Source organism: Oenanthe melanoleuca, chromosome 3 (assembly GCF_029582105.1).
Source record: "Oenanthe melanoleuca isolate GR-GAL-2019-014 chromosome 3, OMel1.0, whole genome shotgun sequence".
Classification (NCBI taxonomy): domain Eukaryota; kingdom Metazoa; phylum Chordata; class Aves; order Passeriformes; family Muscicapidae; genus Oenanthe; species Oenanthe melanoleuca.
This window is the reverse complement of record NC_079336.1, coordinates 48958791-48983475: the sequence shown is the minus strand read 5'-3', so window position 1 is coordinate 48983475 and position 24685 is coordinate 48958791. Positions and strand designations below refer to the sequence as shown.

Sequence of the window (24685 nt, the reverse complement as noted above, 5' to 3'; positions counted from 1 at the left end):
TTCTGAATCATGACCAACACGTGTTACTGTATATCTATTACAGATCAGCAAAACCTATTCTTGCCTTTAAAAGTAGCTGTATGGCTCAATTAAAAACAGAATAGTTATTAAAGACAGTTAATATTGTGATTTTTCTCTATATATATTGTCTGTGTATATATATATATAAAACTGAACTATATTGTATATAACTCTGATCATGTAGGTGACAAAGCATGGTGCAGCCGTAATATTTTAAGCACTTTGTAATTTAAATTTTTTTTTAGTATGAGAATTCATCTGATTTTTTTGTGTGTAAAAATTATTTTAATATTAATAGATTTGTGTTGCTTTTTTTTCCCAGAAATTCAAAAAGAGAAAATGGAGAGACCTGAAAAACGAACACCAGCAAAGGGTAACTGGGTTTTTTGTCTGTTTGCCCACATATATTTGTGCAACATACAGTGCCTTTGCTAACTACATAATTTTTGTTTGTTAACTTGGTTAACTGCTGCTGTTGTATCATAGAAGCTTTCAAAGATCAGTTGGCACGGACTGCAAATGATCAAAAATTCATGTATACCTTAGCATTAACAAAAAAAAATTGTAATTTTATGCTTGTGTAGCTGGATTGAAAATGCACATTCATAATAAGATTCTCCTGCCCATACTTTTCCAGAAATCTTTTTTTCTAGCAAAGGTGCAAGGAAGTGGAGTGCTGATGAACTTCCTCTGGTGCAAAATGCATGAAGTATGTTGGTCAAGGAAAAAAGCAAATTTATAGGCCAGTGGGTGCCATCCAAGTTAGGAAGTCATGGTTAAGAGGGAGCCAGGTGTGCATCAGAGATAAGAAAAACTTCCATTTTAAGAACCTGATCTTTTTCAGACTGTTTAATCTCCTATAACCGGCACTTTCCAAAAATCCACAGAGGAACTGGTTTGGACTGGTTTCCAGAGGTCACATAAACAAAGATGTTTCCTGGGATATCTGAAGGGTTTTTTGCCTAACAGAGCTCCTCCATGAAGGCCAGGCCACGTAAAACTTGATGAGCATCCCTCTAACACACCAGAGCTCAGCTTGATAGTGGCAGGAGGAAGCAAGGAGCTTTATACATATTTATATATGTATAAATATACACCCTCACTCATGCATTTATATTCATTTCTATATGTATTCTTAGTGTGGTTTTACAGCATTTTACACCTCTGTAAAATGTTTTTATAGTATTTTTCACCTCCATTTCTGTGCTAATCAGGGTCATCTAGACTGACTAGAACTGTTTCCCAACTATTTAATAAATCATGTTTTATCAAAATGAGTTTTTTAGGGTACCAGTGGGCAGGCCAGGCAGTAATGAACTCAGATCCATTAGCAAGGATCCCAGTTAAGGTCTTTTCAAGCAAAGTAATTTAAAAACACAAATGATGTTGCAATCTTGACCAAAACAGCCTCTTGTGTACCATTTCATCTATACAAAAGTGCATTTCTTTACACAGAACAATATTAGCACTGCAGAAATTATTACAAAGAAATTATAAGATGCCAAGAAAAAAAGTGTTCAGGTGTTATTAGTTAAGCCCCATTATTCATGTGCCTGATAATGCAGTCTCTAGTTACACAATTAGTTGCTGAAGCACAAAACAATTTTTTTCTTTTATATTTTGTTTTTACGTTTAATCTCAACAATGTGACTTGTTCATAGGACGAACAATTACAAGAAAACATTCTATCTGGCCTCTGTCTACAGTGTGATAAAGGCATGAATCCCTAGTGAATTTTACTGTTACCTTCTAAAGTACCTTCAGGAAATATGTACAAACAGTCTTTTATTAACAGGAAAAATCCAGAAGTAAAATTAATATTTGTAGTAGCAGGAGACAGAAAAACTATTTCTGTCTTCTGCCCAACAAGTGGGAACACTGGAGTTTTAAGAGTAATTTAATGATATTTTTTTGTACAGCAAAATCCTCTGAGTACGAGTCCCACAATTTACAAGGGAGTTCAATCTCAAAGCCTCATTTTTGAAAGATTGAACTGAAATATGAGGAACAGTTATAATGAATAAAAATCCCAGATGGAAGTGACTGAAATTAAAAGATTCAAACAGTATTGAGAGCCAGGCAAACTGTGTCCCTAAAATTTGCTTTTAATTAAATATTTTGATAAACTATTATGAATTTTTATAAGCAGTAATATCTATTTCAATTATTGTAGCAAATTTAAACCTTGAAATCTTGAGAAATTATTTCACAAAGCCATTGATCATACTTAAGTGCCCTTAAATTATTTCATGATAACATGTGCACACAAGCACAAATTCACTACAAAGTAGGGTCTTTCCAATTTGGTGTTTGAGGCATTATTAATTTCACAAGTGCAGTGGCACCTGGACTGCATGACCAGGAGCTTGATCAGCCAGTAGAGGCACAAGGGATTGATTATTTTTGTGTGCACAACTCTCCTGAGCATCAAGATATTTTGTTCTAGATAGATTTTGCAGGACTCTGAGTTGCTGCTGAAGCCTTTTTAAGAAATAGGTGATATAATTGTTATCACTATTACAATCAATAAGAGGTAATTACACCTTATTTTGCAAAAAGTAAGAATGATAATAAAAAATAGCAAGATAAAAGTAAGTATAGAAGTTCTGTCTAATGGAAGTCCAACGACAATTTCTGATTTTTTGGAAAACTCATCTTACCAGTGAAATGAATTGTCCTGCATTTCTGGGAAATAGCTCTAATTAAAACAAGTATTGAGAAGGAATGGGAAAAGGTTGATTTATTGTATGAGTTTTCCCAAAATCACTTCAGTAATACACTGCTGTTGGAGTGAGGCATGGAAGAAAACAATATAATGATGGTTCATTTGCTGTAGCTGGAATACAAAGTATTTAAGACAACTAAACAGATAAATGGAGGCAGACCATGCAAATCCTAGTATGCTAGAAATTCACATAGTTTCACCAAGTTAATAAATTAAAAGGCATATTTCATACACAGACAAGTCTGTCTAGCCTGATTCCTCAAGGAACAGATACAGCTATGCCTGCATTCACTTTATGCTGGAGAACATGGTACAGATGGCCATACAGCCATAGATTCCTTAATTATGGGTTTGGGCCTGCGAGTCTATGCCCCTCTCCAGGCCAACCCCTTTTTTTTTCAGTGGTCCTTCAAGAAGAATTCAGTTGTAAACATCTTAAGTTGCTTTACTTCCGAATGAAAGCATCCACACAGAGGTTTAATGCTCTCTGACTAATGCACTCTAACTTCATTGCATTAGTTCATTTATCTTAACTTTCCTGGGAGTGCTGCTCTGCAGACAAGCACTTAGTCCCCTGGCTGGGGTGAGCAATCTCTGCTTCATGCTCACTGCACTCATCACCTGGCTCTGTACTAAGCAGCAGACTTAAGACTTCTGCTGGAAACTATTTTTGCTTCTCTTAGGTATAGAAGTAGTGTCTTATTCTTTCCACTTTCAGTTTTGGAGTGTGGAATGTCTTCGTTGGAGAACTTTACTGAAGATTAACGAAATCACATCCTCCCTCATTATGTCTTCAATTTGATTCAAATAAAATCTGTGGTGATGACTGAAATTAGGAAAATCCTCTCACGTATTTGCAATGTTTCTTATTTTTATTTTTCTAGGAAGAAGATAGCAATATTAGGTTTGGAATACATTGTTAAATTACCTTAAAGTTTTCCATTATAAGCTTCTATTTTAGATTATTTATAAATTTATCACACTCCAGTCATTTAGGATGAGATTTCCCATGTTCATCTTTTTGCCTCAGGCTGAATTTTCATTCAAAGACATGCAAAAATGTTTCAGCAATTTCCAAAATCTAGGTTAGTGAAAATTAGGTTGGGGTGTTATATTTTTTTTCCAATGCTAATAACACTTCATTCTGAGCTTGTGACTTTTTGGTATTTGCAAGGAAGTCCAAAAAAATCTCTTTTAATTTATGGAAAAATTTTAGCTTCCACAATTGCCATAAATCTACTTGACTTTTAAGTCTAGTTATTATTTTTTCTTGGGGATGTCACCAGCATCCTAGTAGCAAAAGTAACAAAAGAGGTGATCTTTTAAATACAAAATGTGTTATAAAGCTAATAAAATTGTTGAATTCAAGCTGAATTAACAGTTTTAGCTTCAGCATTTTTCAGCCACTGAATGTGTAAATAGCCTTAAAAACATTTCTATATGCTTGTGCTTTTTTTTTTTATTTTGCTATTTTTTTTTAAATTTAATATAGAAAAGAAAATCCAATCAATTCTAATTAGTTTCACAGAAACATGGCAGTATGGCCAGACTAGCTAATTCCAAAATTGAATGCTTGCACCTAGAATTGTGGGCTTGAGAAAGGGAATATATTAAGCCCTTGACAAAGAAAATTATCTCCAAGTGACAAAATATGGAAAAGATCTGTAGGCAGTGATGCATTTTCTATGACAGAGCTTTTATGACTACATATGATGTTGAACATGAAGACATTTCAGGGGAGAGTTAATATGCTAAGAAATATCAGATTTAAATGTGTCAGATCAAAAGCTCCCATGGATTTTGTTGGTCTTGTGATTGACGAGTCAAAAATGGCCAATGATCCCAGCCCTGAAACATGAACACTTTAATTTTTGGCAGCACCTGCCCTCTCCAAATAAGGGAAGCCATAGCTCTGACAGTGCCCATAAGGGGTAATGATAAACATTACAATCTGAGATTAGCAACCTCTGAGGCTATGGGGATATCAACACACAGGATAAGGCTCTCAAACTAACCAGAGATCACCTTCAGCCTATAATTGGGAAGAGAAAAATAGCTTATGCTTATGCCAGCCTGGTCTCTGCTTATCCACATTCCAGGCTCCCTGCCCAGATACATCAAGTTACTTTTCTTTCTCAAGAAGGGGCCAACCAATCCCTTCTTCATGTTTTATGCAGTAGTTCACACAAATATTAGTATTTCCTTGCATTTTTGCTATTTGCATTATTTTGAGGATATGAAACAAATTTCAATTAGCTGTTTTGTCCACTTCCAGGTCTACTGGCATTCAATTCAGTTAGTGTTGTTCAAGGCTCATTTTATGAGTTTGCTGTGTGGGTATGGGTTTTGTTTCTTTTGTTTTCTTTTGGTTTTTTGGGGGTTTTTTTTGTTTGTTTGCCTGTTGTTGTGTGGATTTTTTCTCAAATCATAAAATAAGAGAATACTATGAAAAAACTACAATAAATTTTTTAAAACCCACAATAAATTCTCTTACATAAGTAAGATGTCCTGTGGACAAAAACAAGCTTTCTGATTATCAGTCTGTTCTGCATAGTTCAGCTGTATTTTTTGGCATAGAGACTACAAGAGCTTTTGTCTGAATGTGCAGAAGCTCATGTTTCACTCACACTGACCATCACAGACCCCTTGTTTGCAAAACTGTGCTGTTGGTCCAGCCAAAACTGACAAAAATGTTTAGATAGAGACAGCATCTGCTAATACAAATGCAAGATGGAAAAGCATGATACGATTTCTGCAAAAAACACTCAGTTTGGAGAATGCTTTTTTCTTGGAATGCTCCTAGGTTTGCTAAAGCTTTTGAATAAGTTGCAGTCTCTAATGCATTCAATAATACATTGCTGGTGCTGTTGCTTTCTTCACAGCCTGTTTTTTTTTATTGCAAATATTTTATCCACATTTTTTAAAGGCTTTGAAATATCTCTCTTCAATCTATTTCAACTGTACTGCTGTTTGTTATCAGCAATAATTTACTTGTTATGACTGAAAATGAATTTTGAGTAATCCAAACACTTATAAGACATAATGAATTTACTGAATGTTCTGAATGATTTCTCTAAATGAACACAACCTGCTTTTTAATGTGGAAACACACAGCCAACAAAAAAGTGCTTGCACTTTTGTGGAATGGAATTCTCTGCAAAGCTGATGAAATGAATGGATACAAAAGCATAATGTGCTTGTTTATAAAGCTCACCATTATCTAATCAGAATTTGTTTTACTTGTTCCCAGAAACCTGGGTACAGAAAAGAAAATAATTTTTCCCTGAAATTACAAAATGCTGTTCTTTTAGTAGTATGGGTTTACTAAGAATAAAATCATTAGTACATGGAATTGAACCACTTCACAACATGGTCTGAGACCTAGGTGGGCAATAGAGTCCATGAGGACTCATGTTTGCCTGCCTCTTGCAGGGCATGGAGTCAGTTGTGTTTTGAACAGCTGCTCTTCCTGAGGTTACACTCTGATTAAAAGAGATGTTTTCTTGTTAATCCATCCTGTGACGGAAGTGACAGCTAAAAATAAAGAAAAAAATAGCATAGAAAGCAATATGCTGGCCGGTTTTTTGTTAAGAATAGAAAGCAATGCTGTCAAGGGCTGAAAATAATTTCCTCTGTCAGAAGTCTTAGAGTCAGGGTGCTTGTGTAATGGGACCGAAAGAGAAAGGACTGATTAGATTAAAGTTGCTGAATAATCACTTCTTTCAGAAAAATATAGTCTAATATGTGAAGACTTATTCAAGGAAAATATTTCTCTTGGGTCTGGAATTAAATATTGACATTAGGAAGGTCTATATATCATCAAGTCCCAGTGACTCAGAGCTAAAATCCATTATTTGGGTTTACAAAGGCTTTTCCTTGATCACTTTCATGAGATCATAAGTGTGTGTAATACATCTAGATTACAGATTTATTGTGGGGGTTTATTTATTTGTTTATTATTTGCAGCAACACACCGAGACAAACCTGAAAAACAAGAAAAAACTGAGAAGAAGGAACCCCCAAAGGGTACGTATTCAGCCTTTGATATTCTTTGTGTTATTATCAGTGACTCAAAATAGCCTAATCTATTACTCTTAGACTGTTCCTGTAGATCTCAATAATGTTTAAGGATGGAGGAGGTGTTGTGAAAGCCAGCTGGAAGGAGAATGAGCTTTTTAAAAACAATTTTAACTCATCATTGTACAGAAAAGCTGAAATTATATTCAGATATTAATTGTACTAGTAAGTTATGTAAAAAATGTCCAGAACACAAATAGGTGTCCTTTTTATCCTTCTTAAATGAATGCAAGCATATTATTTGTCCTTGAGAATACATTGCACCAAAATATAATGAGTAAATTATAACATACTAGAAATGGTCCCTGTAGACATTCTGCTTTGGAAATCTGCTTTAAAAAATAAAAAATAAAAAAATTCTTTGGATTAATTTCAGAGACATTGGGGAAAGGTTTTAGAGAGAACTTAATAATTTCCTGGTGGTGTATGCCAGCAACAAATTACAGATTTGTTGTAGGAGTCAGAATCAGGATACTGTTTACTCTCCACCCACAGCTCATGAGTTAGCTCTGGGTTACAAGAGCTGCCATCTAGTTTGACTTTTGTGAGGATATTTTAGCAAAATGGAATTTTGGTGGAGTGCACCTACTTGTCAGAACACTTTTAATTCTTCTGAGAACGTGTCCTTTGCACCAACTTATGGCTAATGAAGTCTTGGGCTGGAGGAAGAAGCACATTCTTGAAGAGCAAACAGGCCAATGATCATAATAAATAACCAAAAACCAGAAAAGGGAAGACCAAATATCCAGCCAGAGCAGACCTATTAAGGCCAAGAACACAAGTGAACATGCACCTCCTGAAATGTGCTTGACTAGGCCTTCCTAATGGTCTCTGATTGGAGCTTTTCCATTTCATATAAGTAATTCAAAGTGACTTGAGCCAACAAGACTGATTTTAGAAGTTAAAGGCAGACATATAAATTGAGGTGTCTGTTAGAGTGAATATTTATTAGTAGAAAATAAAATTATGATAACGTGAAATTTTTTCTGGGATTTGGAAAAAATGACAAAGCAAAGGAAGTAATGTCACATATTAAATAATGAATTTATCTTCAAGACTTATGTCATAATGTGGAAAACTTGGGGAACTCTTCAACTTGTTCACAGGAGAACAATATTTAATGTTTTATTAAGTTTCTTAGAACAAGAAAAGAATTATCCCAGCCAAACTCAGATAGCCAGTGAAAAAAAAACAAAAAACAAAAAAAAAGACAATTATACTGCCTTACTTTGCCTAACAAATCCTATGAATATTCAGTCCACCTAATGGTATTTTTTTCTTGAAGTGAACTATTGGTTTTATTTAGTGAACTATTGCCAAAACTGTTGTGGAAACACTACTGTGTATAGAGATTCTCTGTTTTCACAGAGATATAAACATTACTTTCAGACTGTACATTAAACTTCAAAACTAAGACTATGAATGTGTGTCTTTCTAAGGTCCATTTCATTGCAGTGTAAGTGGGAGACCCCAGAGACTGCATCCCTGTATTTTTGCTGCTAATTTTCTACATTAAATACATTGCCTTTTCAAGATCAAGATAATGGGGAGTATAAACAGCATCTTAATCTAATCTATAATAAACTTCTGGGATGAAGTTTAAGAAAGTTATTTAATGACACAGAGAGTAACTAGAAGTGTCTCAGTCACTTAGCATTCTCAGTCAGAGATGTCAGCCATATTCTCGTGTACTTCATCCCCATACTGCTTAAAAATGTGGAAGCCTGAATATTGCCTCACCACTCTTCTTTTGCATCCAGTTACATGTGGAATTCATGGCACTGTAAAAGAAGTTCCATATTTCCTCATGTTAGACAAAAGGAGTTTTACTAAAATTGGATGGAAACTCCACAGGAGTTAGACTTAAGCTAGGCTTGCATTTTCACAGCTGTTCTTTCAGATCTGCCCTAAAGCCCACATGGTTATTTTTTCATTTTTTGGAAAATCATGGAGTGAAATCCTAAGAAAAGCAAGTGGAAAATGTTTTGTGAACAAGTGGATAGCATAATGCAGTTTCCACTGTCATAATGTTAGTTTTACTTTGCACATACTGGGTAGTTAATTATGGTTCTAAGATGGTCATTGCCAGGGACTGATCTCAGCTAGTGTCCATTACTAGATGTCTGTATCCATTACTAGCTATCCATATCCATTACTGGTCATCCATTTCAAGCCAGCTGGCAAGGCACAGATGTATCATTTGCACTTGTGATTCTCTGATGCTCCCAGATTGAAACCAGGGTTTTTACAACCTGTGCCTGACAGAGTATGGGGTGGCCAAGGTGAAGGTCTCTTTCCATCACAGCAGCAGCATTTACTGTGAGCTGTGCCTTAGTGATCGACAGTTTTCTGAAATTCTCCTGGAACTGGCACAGTTGCAAGAGAAGATGCTATGCAGCAAGCAGCTGAGGCATGTTACCATGGCAGTAACTTGTTAGCCAGAGCTGGCTGCTCACAGCCCTGTAGTATGATGTACACTGCGAAAATATGCACAGGGCAGCTCAGCAGAAACACACTGCCACTTAGTATCCTAAGGCTTATCTTGGTGATCTTTTCTTTTAAATTTTTATTTTTATTTTTTGGTATATATAATGCTTGCTTGCTTTCTTTCCTAGTGACAAGTAAAGACAAAGTGGAAAGACAAGAAAAACCTGAAAAAAAGGAAAGGCATGCAGGTAATTATTTAATGTCAGAATTTATTTTACATTGGGAGGCACCCCAAAGCTAATTCTCTACTCAATTTCCATTTATGTATCCCTTTGATTGAAGAAAAGAGTTATAAAATATGATGAACAAAAATAATGAAATAATAAAAAAGTTTGAAGTTTTATACACTAAGCAGCCTTTAATATTCCTTCTGCATGTTTTTTGTTAGTTATTTTTTCTTGGTGAAAGCAGATAATATATTTTTTACTTTGATTAGTGTAATCTTATGATGACACTGAGTATTTCCAGCAATTGCAATAAGAATGGTTGTTAAGAGACTATGGTCATCCAAGAAAAAGGCACTTGACAGATCAGTCACACAGGTAATCAGGAAGGCCATGTGGAAAAAAAAAAGCATTTTAAAGGGAATACTGCATAGGGCAATTGCACAGCCACTGAGTAGGCCAGGATTAATTCTTCCAGTAGTTACTTGCAATAATAAATAGGTGTGTAGCACTGTTTTATCTTCCCCAATTCTTACTTTCTTTTTAAACACCAGCTCAATGCACGCAAATATTTTTGTGTTCCTAGGGTAATCTCATGCACTGTACTCAAATAGAGAACTGCATATTTTCACACACATCATCCCCACAGGCCACCTCAGGGCACATCAGCCATGCAAATATCAGCTCTGCACATCCATGGACAAGTTACTGTGCAAACATTAATCCCAAAACAGAGCCCACACAGGAGAACATTTCAGATTACCCACCACTCAGTGACTACCTCATGACTCAGGTGTATTCTGAAACCTGAGCCAGAAATCTAGTAACTACAGAGCAGTTAATTTCAATTTGTAAGGTGGAAATTAAAAGCAAACAAAAAGCCCCAAAGAACATTAGTTATAATGTCACTGCAATTAGATTTGTAATTAATTATAGTGCTTAATCATTCATAGCTGGAAAAACTGTTAGTTGTTCTGTGAAGTTCAGAAAATCCTTTAGAAATTAGCCAAGGTAATAAACAGGAAGCTAAAAAATAATAATAAATCAAAATAAACCAGTAAATTACAGTATATAAATATATTAAACAGTATGAATAAGTATGACTCTTCTTTACTGTCTTCTTTCATGAGATTACAGTGGAGCTAGAAAGGCTGCTGCTCCTCCAGCCAACAGCAAAGACCTCAGTGATGGCAGAGGAGTTTTTGAAAGTTCCAATCCCATGATCCCAGACATCAACGATAAACAGCAGCAGCTGAATCAATATTTTTTCATTCTTTGCATGCATAACCATGGTGCCTACTTGTGTTTCTTGATCCTTTTCTCATTTAAATGCAATTTTTTAAAATGACCATTAAGAATATTGGTTTTATTTCTAGCTGTTCACAAAGAGAAACCTGAAAAGCCAGAAAAACAAGAAAAGAAAGCACCATCTAAAGGTATTGTGGATCATCATAAAAAGTTGTACAGTTTAAGTGCTTGAATCTTGGGAGAGTGTGGAGATAAGTATTTAAAGTAAAAAGCTTTTCTAGTTCATGTACATTTTTGGGGTGCTGTCATTTTGCCTGAGCAGGTCTTGATCAGCCCCTGAGTGAATTCTTGTTCAGAATTTTCTTTTTCGCTTTACTCTTCGGTTTTGATGCAGAGTTTATTACAAACAATTCTTACAAAACTGAAGGATGAAACCTATGACTATTTTATTTTAATTCCCTGATGCCTGTTTCTTCACAAAGGGATTCAGTAATTTGCCTGAAAACATTTTCTCTTGTGTATTAGTTTTCAACCTGATGTGGACCTAATACAAGAGTATTTACTGTCTCTCAGTGTGGGTCTTCCATCATATCCAAAAACAGAATTTCATTTTCTCACCTTTTTTTTTTTTTTTCAATAACATTTTAATTTCAGTATATGATTTTCACTGTCTTCTATGGCAGCAGTGGCTTTGGTCAATATTTACATATCTGATAATTATCATAGCAATATCATTGGTGTGTGAGGGGTGATTTTCACTATTCTTTTGACTGATAATTCCATCTTTGGCTATGGTTTGGACAGAGAAATTTAAAAATCCAATCACCTTGCCCTATTATGCCGTGTTTTAAAGACTAACATTTATTATTGCCTGGCATTTGATTGTTCTCCTCTGAGGTTAGATATTTCTCCTTGGCAAATATTTCTATAATGATGTTTCAGTCTTTGTTTCTTTTTATTTTACTCAGTCAACTCTTGAAGAAATATTATGCAATGTATATTTGTATCAGTACATCATGACATTGAAATTAATCTCATAATGCTGAGATGCATGAATTAACTGTATTTAATTTGACTATTTTCAGGCAATATAGATACAAATATACAAATCATCCTTTTTTTGACTTGACTGTAGCCTAAGGAGAAATGTAAAACAGAAAGTAAAAGTGAAGAAAGAAAGAAAGCAAGCAGAATGAAGACTTTAAGCCTTAAAATATTTTGAAGGGCAGCCATTGTCCAGTCTCTCTTTTACAGGGATATTGTTCATTTTTTTCTATTTCCAGCTCATAGCTTGAAAGTGTGTGACTTTTTTCATAAAATGAAGTCATGCTGAAGTAAGCCAGAGAAAATAAATGCCCACAGTGTCTGTGCTGATTTGAAAAGCAAATACCTTCCAAGAATCACTGAGATAGTCCTAATAAGCAGCCAGCCTCTTTACCCATTTATCTTCTGCTAGCTAACCAAATAATCACTTAGGGCTTTAATGTGTGTAATAGCAGCCACGACTCCAGTCACTGGCTGGAAAATTTTATGAAGAATTTGGACACTGTAGCTGTGGAGATTTGTGGCTGCAGTGTGACATGGCCATGCTGCCCTCTCTTGGGTGGTTTCACTGCTGTGAGCCCCTGTGGCCTCAGGGCATCAGGACAGTTGTCCTCAGCATGTCCAAAGGTGCATTTCTGCCAGCAGTGTGCTGCTGAGCCTTCCACTGCCTGCTCCCTTTTCTCAGGGGTCTGCTCTAACTGGATCAGCTACCAGCAGTGCTGAGGGGCTGTTTCAACCACCTGCAGTCCCTAGGAAATGAAAATGTTCAGGTCCTGCCCAGCTCTGGGGAATGGACATGCTGAAAACCATGTGGCTACTGCCCACACAGTCAGCAGGTTTTCTTTATGCTCAAGGTAATTCTTCAGACTCTGATAAAGGCTCCAGGAAGCCTCATTGATATGAATGTTTTTTAAACATGACATCTAAAAAAATCTTAAAAAAATTAAAACCAAGTCTAAATATCAATTATGTCTTGTACAGGCTGGAATTCCAGGATGGAATTCAGTTAGAGAGGATGTTGCTATTACGTAGTTATCAGCTGAAAGAAGTGTAATTAGCTCTCAAGGCTAGTTTGTTCTGCTATTCTGTCTGGTTGGTGACCAGGAGAGCAAAGATAGAGAACTGCATAAAATTTTAACAGCCTTTCTAGAACTCAGTTGTGTGTGTGTTTACACAGTGTATCTTATGCAGACATGAACTCACTCAAGCTGGGCTCTGCAGTGAGCTCCAGACTTATGGCTGTGTTTGTAGACAATGAGCCCAAGCTAAGAAAAACATCTTTCTGTAAGACAAATGCAGCCACAAGGCTGGAGCACAAGGCCAGCTCTGTGTCTGTTCAGCACTTGACATGAGCCAGTTTGTTTCATCTGGAATATGCAGTAAAAGCAGTCCCTAGGAAGCTTCAGATCTGCATGACTCACTTGTCCTCTGGTAAGGGAGCCTCAAGAGAGATTTTGAAGGTTTTTACCACAGTATATGAATCTGAAAACTAGAGTATTGAAAACTGAGAAACAGGAATCATAAGGAAGTCTGAAATTCCCATTGATAATGTTGTGTTTGAAAATATTTTCTTGTTCTTTGTGAGTTTTTTTCTCTAATATACAATTGTTCTCATTTCTAGTAAGTCAAAAAGATGCACCTGAAAGACATGAAAAAGCTGAAAAGAAACCTCCTCCCAAAGGTATTTATTGAAAAAAACTACAGTTTTTTGGAACTGAATGGACATTGAAATGCATAAACTTTATTTTATTTAAGCAGAGATTATAAATGTGCATGAAAAATAAGCTACATGAAACTAAAATATAATATATAATAACTAATATATAATCAGAATTAAATATCTGTAGAAAATCCCGGACTTAATTCTATGCTTGATCCCTTTCAAAATCTGTTGAAATTTCAAATTGAGAATAGAAGTGTGTACCACCATTTCACTGGAAAAGAAAAAAGCCTACCTGCAAGGGATCTGACAGACATTTTCACTATAACTAGTTAAGGAAGTTAATTCTCCACTAATTGGCAATACCTGTCTTTGTGTGGGAGTAGCAATGCTCTTATATAAATATCTGAATTCTGGTTTGCAATAGTTATATATTCCAGTTTATGTCTTGAGAAAATTAGTTTATTCATCTCAGTGAATTGACAGAAATAGGAGTCTAGAGCCTTACAGAAAACATAAATTTGGTAGCATAGAAATTTTGCCTCAAAGATGGAGACTTTAAGATCTATGAAGAAAGCAGGAGTATGAAATTTGCACAAAACAGATTAATTTGATTCATATCCTGTGGTAGTTTCTACTACTGTTGGATTTTCCACTGGAGTAAAGTAGAAACACACATGCTGGGAGCATGCAAAGCTCAAGTGAGAAAAAGAGCTTTGCTTTGGGTCTCACCAAGCTCTGTGTAGCTTCAGTACTCATGTTTAAAACTTGGTAATTCTCCTTGGAAGCCTCCTCACTGTGCTGAAGGGCATCTTATGAATTGTCTCAAACACTTCTAGCCCTGAGACCTGATGTAGATCAGACTCAAGAACTCAAAACTTCCTGGGCTGAGACCTAGAATCGATGCACGAAAGCAAACCTTAAAAATAACCATGCACTATTTTTCCAGTTTATAACAGAGTTTAACTCTGAAGTCTAAACTTATTCAGATAGTACCATATTTGTTTGTTTAATAACCAACATCTTTCTCCCTCGCCTCTACCATGAAAACTATCATGTTAGAAACACTGAATATTATATGAGTAATATTATATTTAGCATCAGCCAAGTACATGGTATAGCACTGCAGATAAAACTTCTTTGGATCTCATATTTCTGTTTAATTCTGCCTGGTTCGAGGGGATTATAGTTTTCATCAGATCTTACCAAGCTGTTAATAATGAAGAAATGCTCCTTATTAATAGCACAATATAAAGTAAATGGCACAGAGTATTATCTTGGGGACAGAGAATGACACTGAAAGCTTTTTCTTTATTACCTGCAGAGGAGAAGAAAGTAAAGAGCACTAAAGTGGAAGCAAAAGTTAAAAAGGAAGTGAAGGATGGAAAAGGAGAAGCAAAGACGGCAGAGAAGGTCAAGAAGGCAGAGACAAAAGCAACAGAAACTGGGCTAATAAAGGCCAAAACGAAAGTAAAGGAGGAGAAAGCTCTTCAGACTGTAACTAAATCGGACAAGAAAGGTAAACAAAATGAGGAGGAAACAGATGAAGATCCTAAAGAGGTAGTAGGAAAGAAAGAGAAAGAATGGAGTTAAATCTGTCAAGGACCAAAGTGCAGCCATGAGAAACAAAAGTAGAAATAAATTCCACATGAACCTCACACTGCTAGGACGTGATTATAGAAAATAAAATAAGTTTAATGTAAATAATCAGAAAGTTCTAGAAGTTTGTCATTGCTAAAATTTCATTTTAATTTAAATCCTTCTTTACCAAGGACCAATTTCCCTTCAGATAGGTCTGAGACTTCATGGATTTGTTCAGCATCTAATGTAGCAGATTGCAAGCAGAGTTATTTTCGAAAATTCAGACTGTCCGATGACCTATTGGGAATTTTGGTTTGTTTCTACATCTGTATATGTCTTCTGTAACCATAATTAAAGAAGCAACAGTGTAAAGGGAATATAATTATTTATCTAACATCATATTGTAGGAGGTTGTCAGGTGTTGTACAACATAGTGGCATATCTGCCTGATGTAATTTAATGTGAACAGCTTCCAAATTTCTTCCAAAAGGAAAGAAATGCTTTACTCTTGTGAAAGGAAGAAATTAAGTGATAAAACAAAGAATCAACTTGCATTGACACCATGTAGCTAACAAGATGTTGGCTATATGCAGAGTAAGCCTGGGTTCTTCTACTCCCAGGCTGCACAGACTGGTTCCCTGATTTCCCTGTGGCATTTCCGTGGCACTAAGCACAATTTTGTATGAATGTAGGCAGCAGAACCTGGCTTTCTGTCTGCACTGCCGCTCTGCAGCCACGGGATTATTCTGCCATTGAAAGAGGCAGCTCAGTGTTGCACAGTGCACCTATCTGATCCTTTCAGCTGCTAACCACAGATAAATCCTTGTGCCTGAACATCAAAGAAGCCGTCCCTGCCTGGATATCTGAGTCTTCCTGATCAGATTCTCTCAGACTTTCTTAACCAACTCTCTGGACCCCTGAGGAGTTGCCTAAATTATACTTTTCTAGAAAACAGAGAGTTTGAGACATAGCTCACTTTCTGAAGTGCATAGTTTGTGAACTAGTAGTTTTTAGCATTTATTTTTATTCCAGTTAATTTTGTCTTTTTCTTGAAATATTGGGATCTCTGAAGCATGGAATCAAAGCAGCATCTATCACAGTGATTGCTTTGACAAAGGACAAAGTTCAGCAAAGTGTTCAGTGCACTTAGGAGGTGAAAATCTTCTCTAAATTTTTGTCTGCTCTGGCAGAGTTTCAGTGCACAGTGGGATCCACTCCATACTGTTCAGGATAAAGCTCTCAAAAAGAAACGCTGGGTAAAATATTTTAAGTAGGGATCAAAAATTACAGAGACCAATAGAATAGGGGTGGTTTTTTGTTTGTTGGTTTTTTGTGGGATTCCCAACAACAACTTTAGCTGATAAATATTAGCAAAATGACATCTTGACATCAAGCATTAACAGATCACTTTGCAAGTCTGCTTTAGAGTGTGACCCCAGTGAGTGTGCACAGAATCCCAGCAGGTGAAAATGAGAATAAGCAGCTGGAGTGGAGGAAGGAAGAAGCCTCTTCAGCTCCCTTTATCACTCAAGGCAGGGCTCTGTACATCAAGTGAAAGCTGCACTTCCTACTGTTGTGCTTCTTTTTTCCACCATAAGCCAGTGCTGAACAGCTGGACACTCTAAAAATATTCATTTTTACATTTCAGTCCCACTGTGACCCAAGGTGAACATAATTTTAAATTCGACACAGTTTTGCAGAAATTTCCTGATCCTGCAATTTTTTACTTGCTCAAGGGAGTAGCTCTGCCAGCTTATCTGAAACAATGTAAAAATATGGAAATGATCACAAAAGAGTTGTTGCATCATTCAGTACCGAAATTAAAATTTAAAAAATAGGTCATGTTCCTGAGTAAATCACATTAAGTCTAAAGACAGAAACATCTATGAGTATTTTTATCATTAAGAACCTAGTCAAAAATTTTGACATGGTTTTTTAGTACTTATATGAATATTTGTGCCACCATTACAGATTTTTATGTGAAAACTAAAGTGTGAAATTCTCATTTTAATAAGGAGTTTAGATTAAAATGGATTTTCAGCCATGAAGAGGCACTTTAAAAATCATATTCATTTAAAATTCCTTTGATTTTAATCTTTACTAATTGATAGCATTCCTATGAACTTAAACAGGATGTTATAGTGCATCTTGCTATGCTATATAGAAATTATATTTTTGTTATGGAAAGTTTCACAGTTTCTTTTATAAATCTCATTTTTTGGGTTGAGTTGCTAAAGAAATGATATGAGGAGAAAATTAATACAAAATTTTTTTCTGAAGTACAATGAAGTTTAAGACTTTCTTAAAAAGTTTATTCAAATTACATTTCCACAAAACAAAATAAGATAAACCCACAGAAACAAGCAACAAACACAAACAGCAACAAAAAACCCCACCTAAAATCAACAACACAGTCTGGTTTTTTTCTGGTCAACACTACTATGCTTAAAGAATAGATTATTTTAATATCAATGAAATGGTGTGATTCTAGGCCCTCAAACAGAACCAGCATAGGCTGGAGCTGTCCATATAGTGTGCTGTCACCTGCCACAGTTTTGTTCTGAATCCTCTAGCAGTCTTTTGTACAATGCCCCAAATAGTCCAGGAAATCTTCCCAACAGGTAGCAAGGATAGAGACAGCTTGTTTTGGCAAAAGAGAACTAAGAAAAGCAGCTTTTTGTGCAAGAACTGTGCCCTGCCGTTTGTTTTCTGGGTAAAGTGTTGGCATTGCTCCATTTTATTTATAAATACTCACTGAGGCCTATTGAAACTATGTCAAAGTCAGGGCAAACACTTTGCTGACTTCAGTAGCTTTAGGTGGGCTTAGAAAATATATCTGTACATGTTTTAACACACACACACTGTTATTTCTTTATTTTTTAGAATTATCATATAGACTTAGGGCAGATACTTTAGCCTCAAGGATGGAATGCAAAGTTGATAAATTTGAATTCCCAAATATGAAAGTAAAAATTATTATGAATATTCATCAGAGGTTTTAAAGGCAATGTTTACAGCCATAGCCCTGTGTAAATGCAGAAAGTTTTACCCCAGGCTCTACAATCTTGGCTAGTATTACCCTTACCATTTCACTAACAGAAAACAGCTGCCTAGGCTTCTACCAACTAGAAAAAGTGTTTGGATATTTCCTGAGTTGGTAAAGCTTTTCCTGATTTCTATATCTGCATAGGAAATAATGACTCGAGAGCTGCAGCTCTTCATCCAAGGACTGCTGTCAGTCCATAAAACAGAGCAGCAGTCACATAAGTGCCTCAGCACCAAGTGATACTGACATAGCAATGACCTATGTATGAAAGTCAATAACATAATGAGTGTCCCATACTTGGGAATTACATTTTGCATTTACATGTAACAGCAATGCCATTTCCAAAACTTTAATTATTCCAAAGACAGCATCATTTTATTTTGGAGTTGGCAATGGGGAAAGCAAGTGGCTTTGTAAGTGGGTGAGACAGAGATGCCACAGGAGGTGGAGAGAGAAAGAGATGTAACTTCTACAGTGCAGGAACTGTGCTAGAAGAGTCTTGGGCAGATGGATGAATATGCTTCACTCAAGGACAACTGAGAATTAACTTAGATAACCAGAGCTGGCATTTAGACATCAGCATTAGCTTTCAAAGCAAATGCCTCTTAGAGTGGGCACTGGGGCAACAAGCTGTTTTTTCTGACTCGCTGAAGAATCCAGTAATATTGAAATTCTTTTGTGCTTGGTTAAAACTGATAAGTTTTCCTCACCATTCTTAATGTTAGAAATTTTTATTAAGCTCTCCAGCTCTTCTTATGTATGGGAGAAGTCAATAGACAATCAACACTTCCAGAATCAGCAATCTGTTTAGATTCAGAAGCCTTAATTTCTGAATAGTAGAGTTTAAAAAAAGAGAAAATAGATATGTACACAAATATAATATATATATATTTGCATATGTATTTGTAAGGATTAACGTTTGAAAAATGATTCTGTCGTGAAACAGCAGAATTCTGTGGAAAATCTTGTTGCTCTAGGAGTGCAATTACACAGGGTTCTCTTTATATTCTCATTCACTAAATATGTATATTTAATATAAGGTTAAAAACATATTTAAAAAGTACTGTGATACAAAACTTTTTTTTTTTTTTAATTTTCTATCAGCTCTCTGTGAAATTAATCTTCACAGATGATGAAAAGTCTATGAGATCTCTGGCCAGCAGGTCCCACTGTAGCCTTTTGCACTGTACTTGTGTATGGAGTTATGATATATGCCAAGCAAAGCCAGTCCAAAAAACAAAGTGGTAGCTCAGGGACACTGGAAGCTCTGCATTTCTTGGCTAGAGATTTTGAATCAGATCTGGACAACAAATTGTCATTTTCTGAACATACAAACCACTTGAAAGTCAGGAAAAATCACAAATATATAATGTGCAAGACTACCTATGAAAAGGCTACTGAGATGTCCTTGTGCTGCCAAACTTTATCTTCACTCTTAAATACAAATGACATTCTAAATTTACTCTCTCCATTACTCTTCTTTTCCTTTTTGCTCTGTTAGATCAATATGCATTCTGTCGCTATGTGATTGACATGTTTGCGCAAGGGGATTTTTATCCAGGTACTTTCCTATATCATTCAACTCTGTTCTAATAATCTTCTGTTTCTGTGAGGGTTTTTGCTCCCTTATGTATTGAAAGTGTGTTTTTTATTATTCAAAGGTCTCACAAGAGCAACAAAGAGTGTGCAAATAGTTTTAATAAAGCATAAGAGCTAATGGCTGTTTTATTAAAGCTTCTAATTTTCTGTCTACAATGCATGAATTAAAATCAAGGTTATGTTAAAAGTAGAGTCAATGGAAAGCTGTAGAAATTGCTAAAATTTTCCATGCTTCTTTTGGCTGAGATGCGAGAGGAAAGAGCTTATTGTTAATAGCTTATAATTTGTTTTATTGGTTTTTTTTTCTCCACAAATAGCAAACCTTAACTCCAAAATGCTTCAAAAATAGAACTTCCATTGTTGTTAGTGTATAAAATACCTTAGCTGATCTACCACTTCTGTGCTTTATCTTCTCTCTTCCCACATCTCCATGCTAATCTGCCTGAACACAGGCACTTAATTCCTCACTGAAAAAAAGAAGATAGAGCTACTGATGATGACTGAGCACCATCTAATAACATTAAGTCACTTGAGCCTAAAGTTATTTAATAAATATTCTTCCTGCTGAAGTGTGGACATACCGCAAAGAGACATAACCCTTGGAATGAAAAGCAATCATATCCATTAAAAGAGTAAAGGAGAGAATATTTAAGGACACACTAAACCTTACCAGCTTTGTTTATTCAGTTATTTGCTCAACAACCTCTCCACTGGTGCACCTCTGAATTGGTTGTTCTTTTCCTTATGTCTGCCTTGTGGCTGACATTCTCTCTTGACATGCCCAGGTTCAGACAGAGCCTGGGAAGTCCTAAGGGTGTAGCTGAGACAGAAAGACTCCAAAAAGGGAGAGGGAGGACAAAGATTTTCGTGGAGAGAAAATGAACAATCTTGGGGTTCTGAAGGGAGAGGGTTTGTGTGTCCTGTTCTCAAAGAGTGACATGGAGAGGTAGTGGGTTCCATCAAAAAAGAACAAAATTCTGCATCTCCTCTAGGACTGCTAAAGACAGCCAGCTATAAAGAGGGACTGCTTTTAGGCTCAGAGGGGGAGAACAATTTGCCAAACTTTCCAGAGCCTGCCAGTCATGCTTTGATTTAAAAAATAACACCCTGTACCATTGTGAAGAACCTAATTTCTGGATTTACACAGCTGTACCATTAACAAATCCTATGAAAAATGCTATCATGGAGATCTTCAGGATCTTTTTTACAGTTCTCCTGACATTTACAAACAGCAGTGAAAAAGCTCTTTTTTCCCAGATGGTTCCCTGGCCCATTTGACACTCTCCTGAGGCAGAGCAGACATGCTGTAGGAAGGGAGAGTGTGGGTTTTTTTCGATTTTGACCTTTCCAGCTACGAGGAAACTGGGAAAACCATGAAGGGGAGCAGTGATATAGTGAGGGGATACTGTAGCAACTCGAATTTCAGAAGATAAGAGACATGAGTCTTCCATTCCAGTGTTTGTCTTGTATCATACCAGTGTGCTATGACAGACTTGTGGCAAGAAACCACAGGTTAAAGAACTGAAAGACATTAAATGAACATAGGGTGAGCAAATGGCCTTATAGGTGAATGAAAAACTAGGGTGGCAGGATAAGGCTACAAAAAATGGAAGTAAGTCATAAAGTATCTGAAATAATCAATTTTTTAGGTGAAATGGAAAAGGACTGCCCCTTAACACCTCCCAAAGCTGGGGCTCCACCTGTAAAGTGACTATTTTTGACCTCTCAAGTGACTTGTTGACCGCTGAGGTTAAATGCTGCAGATCGTTGTCGTGCTGAAGCCAGATACACTTTTGTGGGAGGGAAAACAAAAAGCATTGCCTTCAAAATAAGCTTTAGTCAACCCACTGGCTGTGACAGGCAGTGCTGAAACATCCAGACTCCAGAAAAGTGTTTCTGAGAAGCACAGTAGAGGTCAGGTGTGATCAGCCTTGATTTATGGAAATCATTGAGAAGAGTGCCAACAAACAGTACTCAGTTAGTTTGTTACTGTCTTTCTCAGTGCCCATTTTACTCTGTACTTTTGTGAACAGAAATATTGCTGTAATTCATTTTACTGAATAGATAAACATGGGGAAAACATCTTTAATAACCCTAAAATCCAATTAGCTTTACAATCTGGTGTATTTTATCCTTTTGTCTTTCTCTGTATTTTATGGTAAAGAACTTTGTCCAAACAGAGTTCTGAGTGCAAATCAGCTGAGGAATTAAATTACAGTCACCTTGACACTGCAATTCCTTTAAATAAGGAATAACTTCTATTAATCTCAATATTACCATTAGTGAAAGAGAAAAAATAAAATTGGTGTAGAAAATTCCTTTGCATAGACATATTGGAATTTTCTGTGATTGATTGCATCAAACATGAATTTTCTGATTCCTTAGGCAAAAACCTTATAATTACATTATAATGTCATTAATAGTAATATCATCCAGCATTTTTGTCTTTCAAAGTACTTTTGAAATATTTCTATTATAAAAAATTCATATGCATTACTTCTAAGAATAAGTTTTTTGTTTTAATATAAATTTTAAGCAGGAATTTATATGAAAGTAGTTCACCTAATATTGCATTTTATAGTCCTCAAACAAATAACATTAAAAGTAAAGCTCAGTTCCTTAGATTTCATTAATAGATACACTTTTTAAAATATATCAATTAATGCATTTTTTCAGTCACATCAATCTATGGGAGGTCAGTTAATGCTCTTGTGTTGCTTTTAACAAATGAAGCTGAAATATTCTTCACTTGCTCAAAGTTGCAACGTGACACTGCAGTCTTAGCTATAAAAAATGAATGAAATGTACACAGGGAATTCAAGGAAGCCATATAAGGAAGAATTTTTGCTAAGCTGCTTCATGCAGCACTAGCTGGTTTTCTTGTTTCTCTGGTTAGTATTTGTCCTTGATACTGACAAATTTTATGGATGCCCTCCTTTAAACCACAGTAATTGTATCAATATCAAATAACTTGTAAGACATTTTAATTTTTATGAAAGAAAAGTATTTGAGGTTCTCAGCCCTTTACTAGATAATTGTGGAGTTTTAAACTCATAAACTCATTTTTTCTAATCCAGAAGTCCTTCCCATAAATGTCACAACTGCAATAGTGACCAGTTGGGTTCTGCTGACACACTTACAGGTCAACCACTTGAAGCCTACTGCATACAGCATAAAAAACTGCTTTCTGATTTTAGCTCTTGAGAAATGGGCCTTACAAATATTTTTTACCTTGTGTCTAACATGCTTGTGATAAGTGACAATTTCTCAGAGGAGCTGCTGAATCACCTCTCATAGATTTTCTGACCTTATTTGTCCCTGGACTACAGTTGCTCAGCAGAGGCTGAACTGTCTCAGCATTAACAAATTTCTCCGCCCAAACTCCTTTTGTCTGCCTGTAAAGAAAGAATTAATATGCCTTTCTTTTAGGATTAATTTTCCAAGTTTTCCTTGTAAAAATTAAAACATTAGGTGGAAAACTTGTTTATTAAGAACATTAGTTCTGACTGGTACCTTCATTTTTCTACTGGCATTTCTTAAGTCCAAGAGAGCATTTTTGATGCAGAAGATCACTGACTTATGTAGTTTCATGAATATAGTCTATTCCATGTGTTTGATAAATTGTTTGATAGTCCTGTATTTTGTTCTCAGTAGTATTTTTAATGTTCTTATTCATAGTTTATTTTTTATTGGTAAGAGAAAGGGTTCTATTTTAGTAGAAATTTTAAAACTTGTTTTCATAACTATTTTTTGACATTAGAGAGTCTCACCCATGTGGAGGGATTTCAGGGGCACTAATTGGTCACACTTTCAGCATGGAGCCCACAATACTCTAGTTAACTAGATTTACTCTATTTTATTCCCCCTGTGCCATACACCTGTTTTCCCACTCTTCCTCTGCTTTCCCTGCAATGCTTGTCAGCCACTACTCTGGCAGATCAAGGAGCTGTTCTGATGAAATGCCTTTTTTGTTCTGCAGCTACTGAAATTGGATCCTTGCATGTCTGTCTTTCTGCATGGGACTCAGCATGGTGTTGTGCATGATGAATTAAGAGTGATAAGCATGTCTTGGGTATTTAGTCATAAAAGGCACCTTTTTTTTTTCTCACAGCCATGTTGTCTACTCAGGATGTGATTTTGTTTTCTTTTTAATCACTTAGAAGTTTATTTTGCATGCATAGTTTTACTCTGTTCTGGTTTTGGTTAAACCACTTGCATTTCACAGTAGACCTGACTCACTGCTGGAGGATCTTTACAGTTGCCTAATTGGCAACAAAGACAATGGGAGCACAGTTATGGTATTATTACAATTTACACTTTCCAAAACCTTATCGCTGAAGCACATGACAGCCCTATGGAGCTTGTACCACTACATAGCTGTTTCCAATTACAGCCAGACTGCAAAGGAATGTGGCCATATCAGTTCCTTCCATCAGTGTACCCTTAAATGTTTATTGTGTATTTCCATGCCAGGGTCTCAAAGCCAGTCCCAAAGCCAATATGAAAGCCAATGCAATGTAGACAATTTTTACCTATCTTATACTGTTGAAAATATATATGACTTGGAGAAATTCACCAGGATTTCCAGCATGTGTACATTGCAAGACAGTATGCTATAGGGTAAAACAGTCATCCATCCTTGTCATTAAAAAAAGCATTGAAGCCTCACCTTTTGCACATATGCTCATGAAACACACCCCCACACACCCCCCCCAACAAACATGAAGAGTCAAGATATTAAGACAAATTGTGATGAGTATCCATGGGGAATCTTACAGACTGCTTGGTCCTGGAAAGTGTAGACTGAAAATCCTTCATGTCTACAATTTTCTTCCAAGGCTTACCTCTCCTCCATTGTCAAGAAATATTCTGTCAAAGAGAAGGGACTACTGTTATTACACAATCCAGCAAGAGAATTTCAAGACTCTCAGTATGATATTTGTCATTTAATATCAAAAAAATATGGAGACACTGGTATAAAGGTGCATCACTACTGAAAGACCATGGACTATATTACTGAAAAAAAAGAAAAA

General features: G+C 36.0%; 1 protein-coding gene across 19 annotated transcripts in view; it reads left to right on the top strand.

Annotated features, from left to right (window-relative positions):
* Positions 1-24685, top strand: part of TRDN (triadin) — a 228971-nt gene that overhangs the window by 62562 nt on the left and 141724 nt on the right. For 16 of the 19 annotated variants that reach the window (XM_056487101.1, XM_056487093.1, XM_056487091.1 and 13 more), the window contains 7 exons: positions 344-394; positions 6713-6772; positions 9439-9498; positions 10851-10910; positions 13388-13447; positions 14751-14945; positions 19555-19614. In XM_056487101.1, coding sequence (XP_056343076.1) covers positions 344-394; positions 6713-6772; positions 9439-9498; positions 10851-10910; positions 13388-13447; positions 14751-14945; positions 19555-19614 — 546 coding nt within the window. The remainder of the gene's footprint in view (positions 1-343; positions 395-6712; positions 6773-9438; positions 9499-10850; positions 10911-13387; positions 13448-14750; positions 14946-19554; positions 19615-24685) is intronic. The other 3 variants (XM_056487098.1, XM_056487095.1, XM_056487100.1) reach the window with 1 other exon arrangement.